General features: G+C 49.9%; 1 protein-coding gene and 1 non-coding gene across 2 annotated transcripts in view; one reads left to right on the top strand and one right to left on the bottom strand.

Annotated features, from left to right (window-relative positions):
* The first annotated feature begins 744 nt into the window (after positions 1-744).
* MIR8881 (microRNA mir-8881) lies at positions 745-885 on the top strand. The gene has a single exon (NR_128838.1). It is a non-coding gene; the product is annotated as a microRNA mir-8881 (primary transcript).
* A 3,921-nt stretch (positions 886-4,806) lies between these two features.
* The window catches only part of LOC102153289 (kinesin-like protein KIF28P), a 52,665-nt gene continuing 41,377 nt past the window's right edge, over positions 4,807-16,094 (bottom strand). The window contains exons 15-23 of the mRNA XM_038542787.1: positions 14,588-14,706; positions 14,024-14,131; positions 10,113-10,387; positions 8,823-8,957; positions 7,959-8,125; positions 7,611-7,717; positions 7,210-7,357; positions 6,533-6,726; positions 4,807-4,970 (exon numbers count right to left, since the gene is read on the bottom strand). Of these exons, the coding sequence (XP_038398715.1) occupies positions 4,917-4,970; positions 6,533-6,726; positions 7,210-7,357; positions 7,611-7,717; positions 7,959-8,125; positions 8,823-8,957; positions 10,113-10,387; positions 14,024-14,131; positions 14,588-14,706 (1,307 nt within the window). The 3' untranslated portion in view covers positions 4,807-4,916. The remainder of the gene's footprint in view (positions 4,971-6,532; positions 6,727-7,209; positions 7,358-7,610; positions 7,718-7,958; positions 8,126-8,822; positions 8,958-10,112; positions 10,388-14,023; positions 14,132-14,587; positions 14,707-16,094) is intronic.

Consider the following 16,094-nt stretch of genomic DNA (forward strand, 5'->3'; position numbering starts at 1 on the left):
ATGAGTGCTGATGGCTCGATGGCTAGGCCTCCAGCTAATGACACTACAACAGAAGAGGGCCAGAGATGGCTTTGTGCACTGTTTTTATCTTGTTCTTGTCTTACAGGGGCGGGGTCTTCACACCTGGAGCAGCCTTCTGCAGAACAAAGTTGATTGACAGACTCAACCAACGTGGCATTGAATTTAGTGTCATTAGCAGCTCTGAAGTCTAAACATTTAAAGAATTAACTGAAGGCATAGAATGCATGAATTAACGGCTTTTTTTTAATGTAAAATTTGAAATTCTTCTATATCCTGTCTGTATGTAAAAAAGATTGTCAAATCTAAAATATATACACATTAAAAGCAGGAAATTGTGCTCACTTACCCTAAATTTCAAATCTTAGCTGGCTTTGTGATTTTATTGCTGTGAGAGAACTAATATTGACTTTTTCATTGGAGAATTCATGCTCAGTTCCTCTAAGTGAACTGACAGACCAGAGGTGGGGTGGGTGCCTCTCTCCGTGCTGCCGACAGGCTGCAGACAAGGCCCGCAGGCTGGTGTTCATGGAGGCAGGACTGCTGCTCCCCTTGCCTAGATGTTGAACAGGATCTTACCTTCAGATGAATTTCTCTACATACTGTTTGGGCCTTTGCCAAGTGAAACTACATTTTTAATTTTTATTTTAGCTTAGTTTTCCACCCATCTACACTGATTTTTTGACTGTTACCTAAGTTGAATAATAAAGGATTGTCAGTTGAACAATGGCTTTGTGTTTGGACCTGCCCTAGGTATTTGAGGTAGGGGTCTGACCTGTGTACTGCTCATAACTGGGCCTGTCATTTGTTTTCTCTGGTTCTGTACCTGTGATTGGTTTCAAAGATAGAGCTGGTAAGTTTCTGTTCTTTTCATTGCCTGACCAGAAGTGAATTTCTTTAATTTATTTTTTGTATTTTAACTAGGTTTTCCCCTGAAGCCCTAAAATAAGGCAAAGGACTTTTTCCTTTGTAATAAGCATATGATAAACACATACATAGTGTTCTGTGCCATTTGCTACATAAAGAGGACGCAGCCACTGCCTCTATGAAATTTCTACTCTGCATTGAGAAGCGTGGCACAGATAAGAACATGATTTGTCTGGAGGGAGCCTCCTGTGCTGCCTGAGGCTATCAGCAGAGGCTGTCTAACTTGAAGAGGGAGATTTATGGTGTACCCTCTATCCTCTGCCCTGGCCTGGGTTGGGTCCTAATTGGTGGGCTGGTAGAAAAGTTTTTATCCTCTCTAAAATCAGGAAGGTGTTCAGGAGCAACAGAGGCCATGACCAGCCCCGGGACAGAATCCTGACACGACAGTGGGCTCCCCAGTGGCCCCCGCAGCTTGCGGGCGGGAGGTCTGCAGGTTGGAGCTGAGGAATCTGTGGTTCAGATGTGCACTGGGAGCCTCTGGGTGAGGCTGCCGGTTGTGTTCTTCCCAGCTTGGTGGCGTGTGTTGTGTCCGGCTCTGACATGGACACTGATGTACATAGAACCTGTGTGACCTTCCTCCAGCTTGAGATACAGGTGTGTCTCATCCAGATTTCTTTTTAACCCCCAGGGCTCCTCAAGCTGCTTTTTTGCAGAAAGTATATTACTTCTGCAGTTATTTCTGCAGATGGTTAAAGAACTTTGAGGCTCAGCCCAGGAGGTAGAAGAAGCCTTCCCGTCTTCCTGTGACCTCACAGCTGCTTTGCCTCACTGACAGGCTTTCCAGACCCTGGTTCCTGTTGCCATCACCGCATGGAGCTCCACCTGTAGGCTGTAAGCTTTCGAGTTATTCTTTAGTTGCATGTACACTAGTCCTGAACCTGAGCTGCAGATAGAACCGAAGCCTCTCTGAGAAGCCTTGGGTCCTGTTATTTTGCAGAAATGACCAGCCCAGATTCCCGCCTTCCTAGGGAGACTCCTTTTGGAAGCCATTGCTAGACTGTCCTGCCAGCAGAGTTTCAGGTTTTTCCTGCTTGATCTCCCTAACTTCATACTCCAGGGAACAAGGATTGGGGTTGTTACCTCTTTTTCCTCCTTCCTGGGTTCTTATGCCTCTGCCTGGGGCCGTTCTGCAGCAGCTGTTACCATCAGGAATGGCACCTTCAGTCAGCCCAATGCTCGCTCACAGATGCCTGGACAGGCCTTGTTTATTTAATGTTTAAAGCCTCAAAATGGGGGAGATGATTGTGCCAGACTCAGAGAATTGTCATGAATGAGCTACGTAGTCTAGAGCCCAGCTCACAGATGTGCTCGTGGGGCCCCTGCCGTCACTGGCAGGCTCCCCACAGCCTTTCCCCCGAGCACCCAGTGCCCGTCTGCCCTCAGCAGAGACCCATCCGTTCTCCCTGGAACCTGGATCACCCAAGCCCAATTGCCAGCAGATTGCACTGGCAGCCTCCGCCTCTGCCACGTGGCCCGCACCGCACAGGCCCCACTGCCGCTGCTCCCCCGCCCCCCATGGTTTCCAGATAAGCTTAGGAAAGCAGAGGAAGTAGAGGTAAAAGATCCAATTTGTGGAACAAGGATACAAAATGAGGGGTAAAATAACCATTTGTCTCTAGGTCTGACAGCAAATTTTTCAAAACAGCTTTATTTGAACTTTCAAACTGTTGAATATCAATGCTTGTCAGTGACTTCAGTGCCAGGCTCTGTTCTAAGGTTTATATTCACTCACCATCTGTACTTGGTACTATTCTCATGTCCCTATAATAATGAATGGGGGGTTAGCAAGGGGAAGGCATTTGCCTCAAACTGCAGGTGGGGAGTGACCGATTAGATATTTAGCCCCAGACAGACAGGTCTCAACGCCCGGAGGGCTGGCCTCCCACTTCCAGGCTCACCTTCACTCCGGATGTGAATTCATTTTCACAAGACTTTAAACCAAATTGCAGAACAGAAACAATGTGAGGAATGGGCTGGGTGCGTGGTACGCACGGCTCGGCTGGTGGCCAAGTTCATCAAGCTCAGAGCTATGTGCGCTCCTCGCAAACCTGGGGCGACCCCTTGGCCCATCGATGCTGCTGGGGATGCAGCAGGCACGCTCTCTTCTCCTTTGCTATACGAGCAACATCGCTTCTCAGTCTCTGCAAGCTGCGATCGAGCAGCTCCCCAACATCCCTCAGCCTCTGTGACTGTTGGTATACAAACGGTCGGAGCATCCTGTCATCTTCCTGAAAATAAAGCAAAGGGAGAAAGCGCCCATCGCCTCCCATCAGTGGAGTGAAAAGTGTGCAGGTTGCTGTCAGGGAGACACAGGAGCAAATGTGGGCTTTTTGGCTTGGGATGACCTACATTCCCCCCCACTGTTGAAGTTCTGAGGTCTGGCACGGACTGGGTTGGGTGGGGATACTCCATGGGTAGGGCAGGGGGACTGCTGTGCCCCCTGCCCCAGGGGAGCAAGTTTCGAGGGTGACGGCCAGCACCCAGCCTGTCCCTCCCTGCGGGGCCTGGCGTATCTGCATCACTAACCAAATGGCCACTCAGGTACCCTGGTCCTTTTTTTCCCAATTTGTTTTCTATGTCTTTCTCTTAAAAGCATTGCTTATATATTCTAAATACTACTCTTTGACGTAGTATTGATGATAAATAATACAAACAGGCTGTGGCTTATTTTGAGCTTTGTTTATAGTGTCTTTCGCCTAACCAGTTTTTCTTTTGTTGTGACATAAACACACAAACCAGTACTTGTAATGTGTTAGAGTGAATACACCTCCAGAAAGAGCTCTGCGTCTCCAGCCCCTCGTGGTCACTCCTTCTCTCTCTCCCCCCGCGGGGAGGCCTGACTCATGGGATAATCATTGCCTTGCCACCTGGAATGCAGCCCTAGACAGTCTCCTGCCTGTTTCTTGACCATTTATGGAGTCCCATTGGATGGTATCTGCTGTGACTTGCAAGTCAGCACGGTCCGTGCTGAGACTCACCGTGTTGCACGTGGCTAGGGTTCGTTTTCACAGCACTATGGTGTTCCTCAGTATTGTGGGACCCAGGAAATTTAACAAAAATCCCCTACCCCTGGACAAGCAGAGCAGGACTAACTCCATTTTGTGCTGCACCCGCAACCTCCTGTATGACCCCCCACATGACCTGCTTATTGCTTAAGGCGCTGCCCCACCCTAGTCAAGCCGCTGGGCACGCCCTAATCGGAAATCGGCTCATAACAATGTAACTCTGCCTTATGCCCGCCAAAACTGACCAAATTAATAGGCCAGTTCAAATGGATACTATAGGGTAAAATGTAATTCAAGTGGCCACCTGCGTGTGGACCGACATGACTATGCAACTTTCTGTGTACTTCATTGGCCACTGGCCCCTGTAAAGCTGCTACGCCTCTTAGTCTTGGGGTCCAAGTCCCTGCTCCGCTGTGTCGGGTATACTTGGACCCAAGCTCGAGCTTGTAAATAAACCCTCGTGTGTTTTCATCGGTGTCGGCTCCTCAGTGGTTTCTCAGATTCGCGATCTTGGGCACAACAGTATGGGGGTGGGTGTGCACTGGGACATTTCCAGTTTGGGGTACTAAAGAGGGTGTTAAGAGCAGCAGCCACTGCATATATAGGCATGGGTTTCTGCAGTTTTTCAGCCCCTTCCTCATTGAACCACAGGACAGGAAATTATCTGAGTGACTATTTCTCAATTCTTTCAAGAATGGTATATAACAAGGGCTATTCTAGACACATAGGAGAGAAATGAATCCATTATATACATTGAATCCCTAACAAGGTGGTTCTCAAACTTCAATTTAAGGCAGAGTCCACCTGGGGGGCTTGTTAGGGGACAGATTAATGGGCCTCACACCACAGGTCTGGTTTAGGAGGGTTTGTATTTCTAAAACCACTGATGATTCTGAGGCTGCTGGCCGGGGACCACACTTTGACAACCTCTGCTTCAGGGCGTGAAGGGCTGAATCCTCTGCAGAATCAGCTGACTCTCTGGAGGAGGGTGCAGGCTTCAGGAGTAGGCACATCTTCTACCTTTATTAGGTAAATGGCAAAAAAATGTTTCAAGTGGTGGTTCCAACTTCCACTCTTTCCAGCAGAGCATGAGCTTGTTTCTGTTGCTTCAGACCATCAGGGAAAAGTGAGAGATGCCAGCAAATTTTATTTCTGTTTGCCATTGTCCATGAGGCTCTAGCCAGTTCAGCAAGGCAAGAAATACAAAGTATAAAGATTGAAAAGGGGAAAAACAAAATCCCATTACATTTCTTTGGGATTACACTGAATCTCAGAGAGACTTGACAAGATTTATAAGAGCTAATCTTCCAAACCAGGGAGACATGGCATGGGTTGCTCTTTATTTATATCTTCTTCAACATCCCTCAGGCAAGTTTTTAAATTCCCTCCATAGAAGTCCATAGTTTTATGGTAGTTGTAGGCCTAAGTACTTTATTTGATATAAATGGCATCTTTTATACGAAGCAGTTCTATTTGATACTGTTATATTCAAATACAGTTAATTTTTAAGTGCTGATTTTTCAGCAACTTTGTGATTCTTTTATAGATTCTTCTGAATTTTTAATTTGCATTAACATGTCCTCTGGGAATAAAAACAGAGGCAGCATGGAGTGGTATAGACTGTGGAGTGACCTTGCTGGGTTTGGAGGTTGGGCCTGCTGCTTAACCAGGCATGTGTCCTCACACAGGTTACTTACCCCCCTTGTGCCTTAGGCCATGAACTGCAAGATAAGGCTAATAGTTCCTACTGCATCGGGTTGTTGTAGAATTGAGTTAGTAACGGTAAAGCGTTCAATAAATACTGTATAAATATGTGCTATTGCTACTGGGATGTTTCTCCCCTTTTCAATCTTTATACTTTGTATTTTTTGCCTTGCTGAACTGGCTAGAGCCTCAAGGACAATGGCAAACAGGAATAAAATTTGCTGGCATCTCTCACTTTTTCCTGACGGAAAGGAAAAGCATTCGGTGATTTGCCATGAAGCATCGTGCTTACTCTGAGTTTAAGATTGCCTTTATCAAAGTAAGGAATGCACATTGTATTCCTAATATGCTAAGAGTCTTTATCATGGTAAGATGCTGAATTTTGGTGTGCCTGGGTGGTTTAGTTGGTGTCTGCCTTCGGCTCACGTCATGATCCCCGGGTGTTGGGATCTGGTCCCGTGTCGGACTTCCTGCTCAGCGAGGAGTATGCTTCTCTCTCTGCCCTTCCCCTCACTTGTGATCTCTTTCTCTCAAATAAAATATTTAAAAAAAATAGATGCTGAATTTTATCACACACGTTTTCTGAATCTGAAGTATCTTACTTGGTTTATAACAATAAACCAATTTTGCATTTCTGGGATACTCTGTAAATCACAAAGTAAATGAATGGCCATATCGGGAACCAGCCAGATGGTTATTTGACTAAAAAAGCAAAAGCAAAGACGGATGCGCAAGAGCAGGGGACACATGGCTCAGGCCTCCGCCCGCTCTTTTGCTGAAACACACACACTTCCCCAAGCTCAAGAGATGCAGGTCCCTCAAATGCCTAAGTTTAATGGAGAGAGATTCCTTTTGCTTGCAAGATTTTGATTACTTACAGGAGGTTTATAATGTCTCAGTCTGAGAAACCGTCCTCTTGCCGTGTTCATGCTTTGGTAGAAGACCTTGAGAGCATTGGCTAACTCCCTGTCGGAGCTGGCTGCAGGCGGAGCCGGCCTGTCATTCTCGGCTCTGGCTGCCAACAGGTGTGCTGTCCTCTGAGTTACCTTCAGGGCATCTGAAGGCTCATGTGCTGCGGTAGTGAGAAAAGATAATATGTATTTAATCCTCTGCTCCTCCAAGCATCTATGTGTTTATTTTGGCGGTATTCTACATCAGCATTTATCAAGCACCCATTGAGATGCCTCCAAAAGAAATCTTACCAGGCAGAAGGGGGAGAAAAAAAGTCTCCATTTTTTTTTTTAAGATTTTATTTATTTATTCATGAGAGACACACAGAGAGAGGCAGAGACACAGGCGGAGGGAGAAGCAGGCTCCCTGCGGAGAGACTGATGCGGGACTCGATCCCTAGACCCCGGGATCATGCCCTGAGCTGAAGGCAGACACTCAACCACTGAGCCATCCAGGTGCCCCTGATTTTTTTTTTTTTTTTTTTTTATGAAACGAGATCTAGATCAACTCATTAAAAAGGAAGTTTCTCAGAAATACAGACACACATCTCAGATGTAGGAGTTTAAAGAAAAAGTAAACCACCAAGACGTGGGCTGCCTCTCACCTTGTTGGGGAGAACCAACTTTCTCAAGTGCTTGTCTGAGAAGCACATTCTCCTCTCTCAAGGCTCTGTTCACGTTCCGGAGCTGTTCCGTCTCCTGTTCTAACTTGAGCAACTTCATATAAAGTTCTGAAGTCTGATCTGAAGTGGTCTACAAAACACATGTCCGTTTAGCCTTTTGCTGGATTATTTGCATACCCTTTGGGACTGGCAATTTTTACTACTGGGAGACAACTAGATGGGGGGTGGGGAGGTGAGCAGGGTGTAAGCTCCTCCAGGAACACGGGAGAAAATCAAGAAAACGCTTGTTTAGGGAAGGCACATCAATGATCCCTAAGCGGCTATCACCTGGGATTTCTTGGTCCTTTGCCATGTCTATTTGAAGGCTATATAAATGTGCACACCTGGCCTGTATCCACCAATGCAGAAATTTTCTTGGTGTCCACCATGACATGGCCTTCACTTGTGACCATGAGGTCTGGCTGAGAGCAGCTCAGTTGGGCGCAGCCTTCTGCAATGTGAGGGAGACATCATCAAGGAAAGAACCTCATCACTATCTGGCCCCATTGTGGTGTGAAGAGATGTAAACCCTATAGTCACCTGTGGACAAGAGCCCAGGGACCTGGGAAGATGGCTCATGGCTGTTAGGACCCCCGACCCCTCCCACTTCCTCCCTCCCTCAGCAGCCCTAGATACCGTGACATGCTAGCCAAGTGGAGTGCATTGTACAAAAGGGGAAGTAACCACGGTACCTTGAAGACCCCATAAATCGACAATGAGAGCATTTGTTTGTAAATAATTCAGAAAGTCCTGAGATGCATTTAAGGCTGTAAATTGGACTGTTTCTTCTATTTGGGGATTCACAATTTTCCACACAGGCTTGGTATAGAAAGTGCTTGAAAGATCATACATTCTGTAACTGAGAAAAGGACATAAAACACGATTTAAAACCAGAAGGGACACATTTATGAGGAAAAGGATCAGATGAGCCAGAGAAGGATGGCCGGCGTTGGTCTGTTGATGCAGGATGACCTGTAATTGCTTCTCGTGAGCACCGCCCCAGCATCTCAGCCACGGCCCACAAGTAGCATCACTATGTGGACAGTATTACATGTCTAACAAAAAGGAGATGGGCTTTGATAGATACTTTCTACTTCCATAATCTAAAACTGTCAATTTTCCACGTGAGGTGGTGGTTTGACTTCTGGCCTTCAAAGCTTCCTTTTATCGATTTAGTCTTCAAATCTCTTTAGCCCAATTAAGCCTATCCGGTGCTTTTGCCATACTGTGATACAGTCCCTTTGTTTCAAACTCAGAAAAACCTATTCCATTTAGATAATAAGCTTTACTGAATATTCCATCAGGTCATTAAACTTTCTGATTACTGCATCAACCACTCTTCTAAGATCAGCACACACGGCTTACAGCCCAGCAACCCACAGGGATGTGGGACCTCCGTTAAACAGAAGGGGAAATACTCATTTCGGGGTTGAGCAAGGAGGGAAAATTAAGAAAATTTCATAATAGGCTCGTTTTTGATAGTTGAGGAAAGACTTCCTCCCACCAGGGCCCAGGGGGTGGGTGCGTGCACACAGCTCAGTGGGGCAGGCTGGTACCCCATCTGAACGCCCCGCTCCGCGCCTTCCTTGAGCCACTTGATGCCAAGGCACCGCACAAGGCCAATCTGGAAATCCATCCTCTTGCCCAGCAACTCCGCAGTGTCAATAACCACATCCTCCTCACTGCACGCTCTGCAAACAGAGGAGAACATGGGCCCTGGGTTAGCCTGGGCCTGAGGGAGTTAGCATTGTGTTGTCATAGGCGGTTATTGAAACCTCCTCAAGAGGTGGCCACCCTCCCTGAAGGAAAGACAGGGGGTGTTACCAGCTGCAGAATTCATTCATTCAAGAAACATTCAAGGAGCTCATAACCCTCTCGAGAAGGAGAGAATGATATAACCACTTTGTATAATAAATGGGCTAGCATTGGAGACCCAGGTAGGTGCCCAGTGGGAGAGAGGGGCTGTCACCCAGGGAGAGCCAGCTGGCCGCCAACTTCCTTGGCGACCTCTTCACAGTCCAGAGTCAACTCCAGGTCTACAAGTTCGCAAACCAATTTGGAGCACTTTCCAACAGCGGCCATCTCACACCAACCTCACATCAAGCTCCCACAAAGCCTACAAACCAGGATGCCACCTGATTAAGTGGCAGCGAGAGATCAACCACTCACAGCCCAGAAGCCCGAGGTGGCCCAGTGATCAGAAGGCTTCGTGGAATTCCCACCAAGATGGCGGGTCAATGGTCAGCTTGGTCCCTGGGGCTCAGGACCTCGCAGTCCCCTTGCCCCCTTCCTGTGCCTGTTGCTTCTTCAGAAAGACAAAATGGCATCCGTGGGCGCCTGAGGGAACTGAGCCTCCAGACCAGAGCCCCTGCCACCTGCCTCTTCGCTTCGTATTGCTAAGAGATTTGGGCTTTTGTGGAAACTGCCCGAACTGCCTACGGCCTGAAAAGAGAAACAGAAGAGGCTCCCTGGAAGGAGGTTGAGAGGCAACACTGCAGAGATAAAGCAAAGCCCGTCCCCACAGAAGGTCAGATAAGCACAGAGAATGAGGCCGGGTCTGGAACAAAGGCACCTCAGTGTCTTACTTCAGAAAAGGAACCAAAAAAATGACCGAAGCCTATACCCAGGATGGAGAAAGGATGAACTGGGAAATGAGCTTTCTGCTTCTGGCTCCAGGGCCTCTTCACAAGGCTCTGGAAGATTCCAGGTTGGCCGGCTTGGTCGCCGTGGCAAAAATCATTTGATGAAGCCAAATGGTTACTGAATGACCAGCTGACCACCTCCTCCGGGGGAACTCAGGCACCCTATGAGCCCCGGACCAGGCCAGAGGAGAAGGGGACACCCACTGTCCCGCCGGGGAGCAGGGCGTCACGTGGACGTGCAGCGTGGCCTCCTCCGTCCCGTCGCAGCTCAGGAACTCCACCTGCTCCTCGAGTTTCATGCAGTGGGCCAGCGGCTGGAGCCAGACGTGAGCCGAGCCCAGGTGCACCGCCTCGACGGGGTCCCAGAAAGGGTCGTCTTCCTGGGCCACGTGGCTGTCCTCCCCTTCTAGAAAGCGCTGGTACAGTTCCTCCATCAGGAACTTCCTGTTGATAAACTTGGCTTTTGACCAAATCCACACCTGGAAACACAAAGGCGGGTCAGCAGGGTCTGACCCCCGTCTCCGTCCACATTCGCTCTTGGCCCGCCGCCTGGCGCAGCACCCGGGCACACGGCCACGGCGGCCCAGGGGGCCCTCGGCAGCGCAGGCGAGGCCCGCGGTCCACGGCACCAGCCCGCCGTGTCGGCCGCCCGCTCTGCGGCACCTGGCACGCACTGAGGTGGCGGCCGCCTCGTTTGCTAATGAGCTGATGAAGCAGGGAGGTTTGCTGAGGTTAACCCCGGGGCCCAGAGTAATCACGAGGAAGAGGAGGCGGCGGACGAGGTCGGGGAGACAGTGGCCAAAGCCCGTCCGGGAGATGCCCGGTGGCTGACTTGGGAGATGGCGTGTGATGGCCGTGAGCCCGGGAAAGCGGGGAAAGAGCCTGGGAAGCAGATGGGCCCTCAAGCCTCCGGAAAGCGAAATGGTTCTGTGGGGCCCTTGCTTTTGGTGCAGGGAGGCCTGGGCTGGGCCTGTAGGCGGCAGAGCTGTGAGGTGATGGACATGTGAGCTCCCCCCACCCCTTGCCCCCCTGCCCCCCAGAGCCTGCCACGGGCTGTCCCCTCCCTGAGGCTGCTGAGCTAGAGAACAGAAGCATAAGCTGTGTGTGTGGGGAGGAGAATACAAGTGAGATGGAAAGTTCTAGACCATAAACGTCATATCCGAAGTGGTTACCATGTAGAATGAGTAACTCCTTCTCTGAACAGCCTCAAACGACACCAGAAACCAACAGATACGTCATTCTCTCTGTGAGTGTTCTGTGTCCTCAGAAAAAGGAACATCCTCCAGACTAAAAAGACTTCTTTCTTCCCTTTTCTGCCTCCAGGACAGCGAAGTGCAGCACGGTCCTCTGAGAGTCCACGCGAGCCTGGCTGTGGCAATGCTACGGCTGGCGAGGGAGTGGGCCTTTCAAAGACCTTTAGGCCATGGGGCCAGGATTGTGGGCAGCCAGATCATCAGCCCCATGCATCCTTCCCCACAGAGAGCGGACGCGGGCCCCGGGACAGGGCAGCCGGGCTCTGCGGGCCGGTGGGGGGCCTGTGCTGACCCCCCCTCCCCCAGGCAGAGACAGGCAGGGGCCCCTGTACTGACCCTTCACCCCAGGGGGGCCTGCAGGGCCAGGCACAGACTCCCTGGCTAGAAGCTTTTGCACAGATGCTCCTGAAAAGTCAGTATGGGTGGCATTTCCAGTGTAGAAAAGCTCCCTGTCCTCCCAGGGACCTGGCTGGCTCCCAAATTGTCAGTGACGTGTGATGATGGTCACACGAAGCAGCCTGTGGGTCCCATCCTCTCCCGGTGACATTCACGGTCTACACAGTCTGCAGTCAACGTTTGCAAGACCAACCACCAAAAAGGTGCTGAGTGTGTCTACACGCGCTGCCGCCCTGCCCCAGGCTGCTGGCAGGCCCTCAGACCACGCCAGTGTTCCCAGAATGGGCCGGTTACGGCCAGCACGGCGAGCAGCTCCCAGGGAAGCTTCTTCTGGGGAAAGGTCACTGAAACTTTTAAAAGGGAAAAATGGACAGCCTCGAAGATGACAGATCAGTAAGATTTACCTCTGAGGAGAAATGAGAAATAGGAACGGAATCACTGTAAAATCAGCGCAGAGTCCCTTGTAGGAGAGCCCGGCGCGGTTTGCTCAGGAGCAGGCCAAGCTGTCCCACAGGACTTGCTTAACCATCAGAAGTGAAAACACTGGCCGTGGCAGCCTGTGTGGTTGAGGGAACCTTCCTGCTGATCTCAGAAAAGGCTGAATAAAATCTAAGTCCCCTTAAACCATGATAAACAGTCAATAGGGAAACACAGAATCACATGGAAAACAGTTTTTAAAAATTAAAGATCTCCTTAAAACAAGGTCTGGCAAGACAGTAGGAAACTGCTAAGCCAAACTCAGGGCGGGAGTGCATGGCTCCAGAGAGGCATGTGGAACATGGGATCACCAAAGTTGTCTGTCCTCATGGAATCTTCCAGAAAACACAAACACAATGTCACAATCACAGACACCTTGAGGCTTCAGCTTGTCTGAAGGCCTCATGGGACATGGCACAGATGTCCAGGTTGACTCCCAGGGTGGGGGTCTCACCCCGAGAGCCCTGACAGCTGCACTGGGGTGTATGGTGAGCTGGCATCAGGCCCGTTGCTCTGGGCTGAGTGTTCTGTCCCCCAGTGCGATGGTGGAGGAGGCAGGGCCTATGGGAGGTGAGTGGGTCATGTGGGTGGAGGCCCCGGAATGGAGTTAGTGCCCTTCTGAGGCCCCTAAGGTCACGTGAGGACTCAGTGAGAAGGTGTCCACTGTGGCCCGCACAGCCAGCCCTCACCAGACACATCTACCTGGTGGACTCAGGCTGCCAGCCTCCGGAGCTGTGACAAGTACAGAGCTGTTGTTTGAGGCCCCCAGGCTGTGTGACATGAAGGGACTGGCCAGGGAAAGACACAGAAAGGAACAGGAAACTGTCTCAGAAGTTGGGGCCCCCAACTGGCCTCACTCAGGGTTGCTCCTGAGGCCTTGCAGCCTAGGGACCAGTTAAACTTGAGCCATGACCTTGGGGTCCCAGCACCAGGCAGAAAGCCAATGCACCGAGGCTGAGTGTGGACCTTGCCATTTCTAGTTCTTCCATCTAGTTCTAGTTCTTTCACAATTTTAAGAAGATGTTGGTGACTTTGGGGGAATGAGCAGAAGTGTGATGCTCAGACAAGTGTTGCTGTGTCACTCGGTAGAGCAGATCACCCAGGGACATGCGGTCCCCTTCAGCTGTGGACTGGGGAGGCAGCAGCACACCCCGAGGCCACCTGAGAAGTAGGGGCTCTCAGAGGACAGGCTAAGGAGTGAGCTTCAGGTCGGGGCCAGAGGGCTGAGTGTGGCTCCGAAGGCAAAAATATGGGGGGGGATGCCAGAAGAGAGCCCCAGTCTTTCCTGTTGGGAAAAGAAAGGGGTTTTAGATTCCCAAGGGGATGTTCCTGACAGTGAGCCTGGGAATGGGTCAACGTGGTTATGGATCGACAAAGGCCTTTTCTGGAATCTTCTACTTCTTCTTCTTTTTTTTTTTTTTATAGATTTTATTTATTCATGAGAGACACACAGGGAGAGGCAGAGACATAAGCAGGCTCCATGCAGGGAGTCCGACGTGGGACTTGATCCCAGGTCTCCAGGGTCACGCCCTGGGCTGAAGGTGGCACTAAACCACTGAGCCACCTGGGCTGCCCCATTTTCTGGAATCTTAACAAGAGCGCAGATCTTCTCATTGCTCCACATTGGCAGGTCTCTCTGTCTCTCTTTGTCTCTCTGTCTCACTGTCTGTCTCTCTGTCTCTCTGTCACAGATACCACCGTCTGCTGGATAAACTCTCAGGCTCCCTTTTGGACTCAAGCCTTCAAGTCATGTTAAAAACAGACAGGAATGGTCAGCGCAGGTGGTGGGGAAGGATCCTGGGGCTCGGTGCTGTGTGGGGAGAGGCCCAGGAGGACACAGATGAAGGGGTCTTGTGTCCCCAGGGTCCCAGCCCCACTTGGAACACACCGTGTCCCTTCACTGAGCATCGGCAGGCTGTCAGGGCTGCACCAACCCTATCTCTGGGAGAGCACCGCAGAAGCTCTGTCTGTCCCCAAAGGTGCGCTCACCTCCTGAGTCCTCTGGTTTGTCACCTTCACCATGACCTCTTTCTTTAGGTCGTAACCTCTGGAGTCGGATGATGCTAGATTCTTCACCTTCAGTTCCATTCTGAGTCCCTGGTAAGAGAAGCACGTTGCACCAGGTCACCCTGTGGTATCAGTCACACCATCCCCGCCATGTCCCCCTCTTTCTCTGATGCTCCCCGGGTGTCCTGAGGATTGGCACCCCAGGGCACCAGGGGGCCGACCCCCACTCAGGCATAGAGGGCCTTGGGGTGCTGGGCCCAGAAAAGTTGCTCCGAAGGATGATCTGGGATGGGGTGTGTGCAAGCAAGTCCTGGTCCGGGGTCCTGGGTGGCCGTGGAGGCCAGAGGTGGCGCTGGGACTGGTGAGGCCTGGGTGTTGACCTGGGGTCTGTCATGGCTCCCAGTGGGGGCCTTGGGTCCCGACCTCCCCAGGTCCCCTGTCCCCATCCACATCACGAAGCTGGCTGGGGGGAGTGGTGTGAGGGTCCGTGGACCCTGTTCCCCAAGGCCCTTTCTGGACCCGGCCGTACTGTCTCCTGGCTCCCACCTTCTCCAGCTCTTCGCCCATTTGATTCGCTTCTGCCACCAGTGGCATCAGTTTGACATAGTCCTGGAACACAGCCAGCACGCTGGGGTCTGCCATTCCATCCCCGTGGCTCACGGCCCCTGGGAAGACGCAGAGAGCCCATGAGCATCGGCCACCTGTCCTGGGATACTGACCAGCCACAAGGGAATTCATACGCTTGCTCATTTGTTTAGCTGTCCATCAAATGTTTGCATTTTAAAATTACAAGCATGTAATTAAAACAAAATAAAAAACCAGGAGCACCTCGGTGGCTCAGTCGGTGAGCCTCTGCCTTCACCACAGAACATGATCTCAGGGTGGGATTGAGCCCCAAGTGGGGCTCCCTGCTCACCAAAGGTCTGCTGCTCCCTCCGTCCCTCTGCCTCCCTCTACTCCTCCCCCTATTCATGCTCATTCACTCTCTCTTTCTCTCTCTTTCACTCCATCTCTCAAATAAATAAATAAAGTCTTTTAAAAAAAGAAGGTGACAGGGTATGGAATCCAGAGGATAGATGGAGAAAAATGGGACATAAATATTATAAGGTTTCCCCACCAAGGGAAAACTAGACTAATCCCTGGGGCATTGAGCTGGAATTGGAGGTATCACTGTGAACTCATGGTTTTGTGGATATTGACAAAGCTATACATATGTGCGTGGCATATGTGCGTCTGTCTGTCCATAGAGATGTATCAATATATCAATACCGTGGTCTGCACACCTAGCTCCAGATCTTGACTTATAAATGCTGTTCTCGACCAAAAGGAGTCAGGATGCTTGAGAAATGCCCGACTGCAGAGCTGGGAGTGAGAGTCTGCAAATGAACCTAGAATGGAACCTAGAATGTGTTCTTATACCAAAAAGTAAGCTGGTATTCAAAGACCTATGGGGATGAGCCAGAAAGACATGAAAATCAGCTTGAAGAGGCTCTTTCTGGCCATATCTGGGACAGTGTGCAGGTCAAAGTCAACCCCGAAAGCAACAGATTCAAACCTACTGTGTAAAATTGGATTCTATGAGTATTGACATAAATAAGTGAATAAACAAACAGGAGAGATTATTTCTTCCTTACAGTAGATTTCTTTTCCCAAATAAATGTAGAAGAAATGGTAGAGCCAGAGATGCACCATTTGGCAAAATCCCCAGCATAATTAATCCAAGCAAAAATGAAAGGATGAAAAAACTAGTGGATGAAACTATGGCAAAGTGTAAGTAGGGTATCCACATATCAAAAGACTCTCCTCATAAAGTATTTATTGATCAAAAGATGGAATTAGTAACTGTACAGGAGACAAATCTGACAGCCACCAAAAAGACAAAATAAAGAAAGTTGAACAAAACAACTGGCCTTTACACTTTAAGAATGCCAAGGTCATGAAAGGTTATGAAAGGCAAAGACTGGTGATCATTCCAGGTTTAAGGAGACCAAAGAGACATATGTGGTCCTTACTTGGATGTTGGGCTTGAATTTGTTTTTATTATAAAGGATGC

Source organism: Canis lupus, chromosome 7 (genome assembly GCF_011100685.1).
Source record: "Canis lupus familiaris isolate Mischka breed German Shepherd chromosome 7, alternate assembly UU_Cfam_GSD_1.0, whole genome shotgun sequence".
Taxonomy (NCBI): Eukaryota; Metazoa; Chordata; class Mammalia; order Carnivora; family Canidae; genus Canis; species Canis lupus.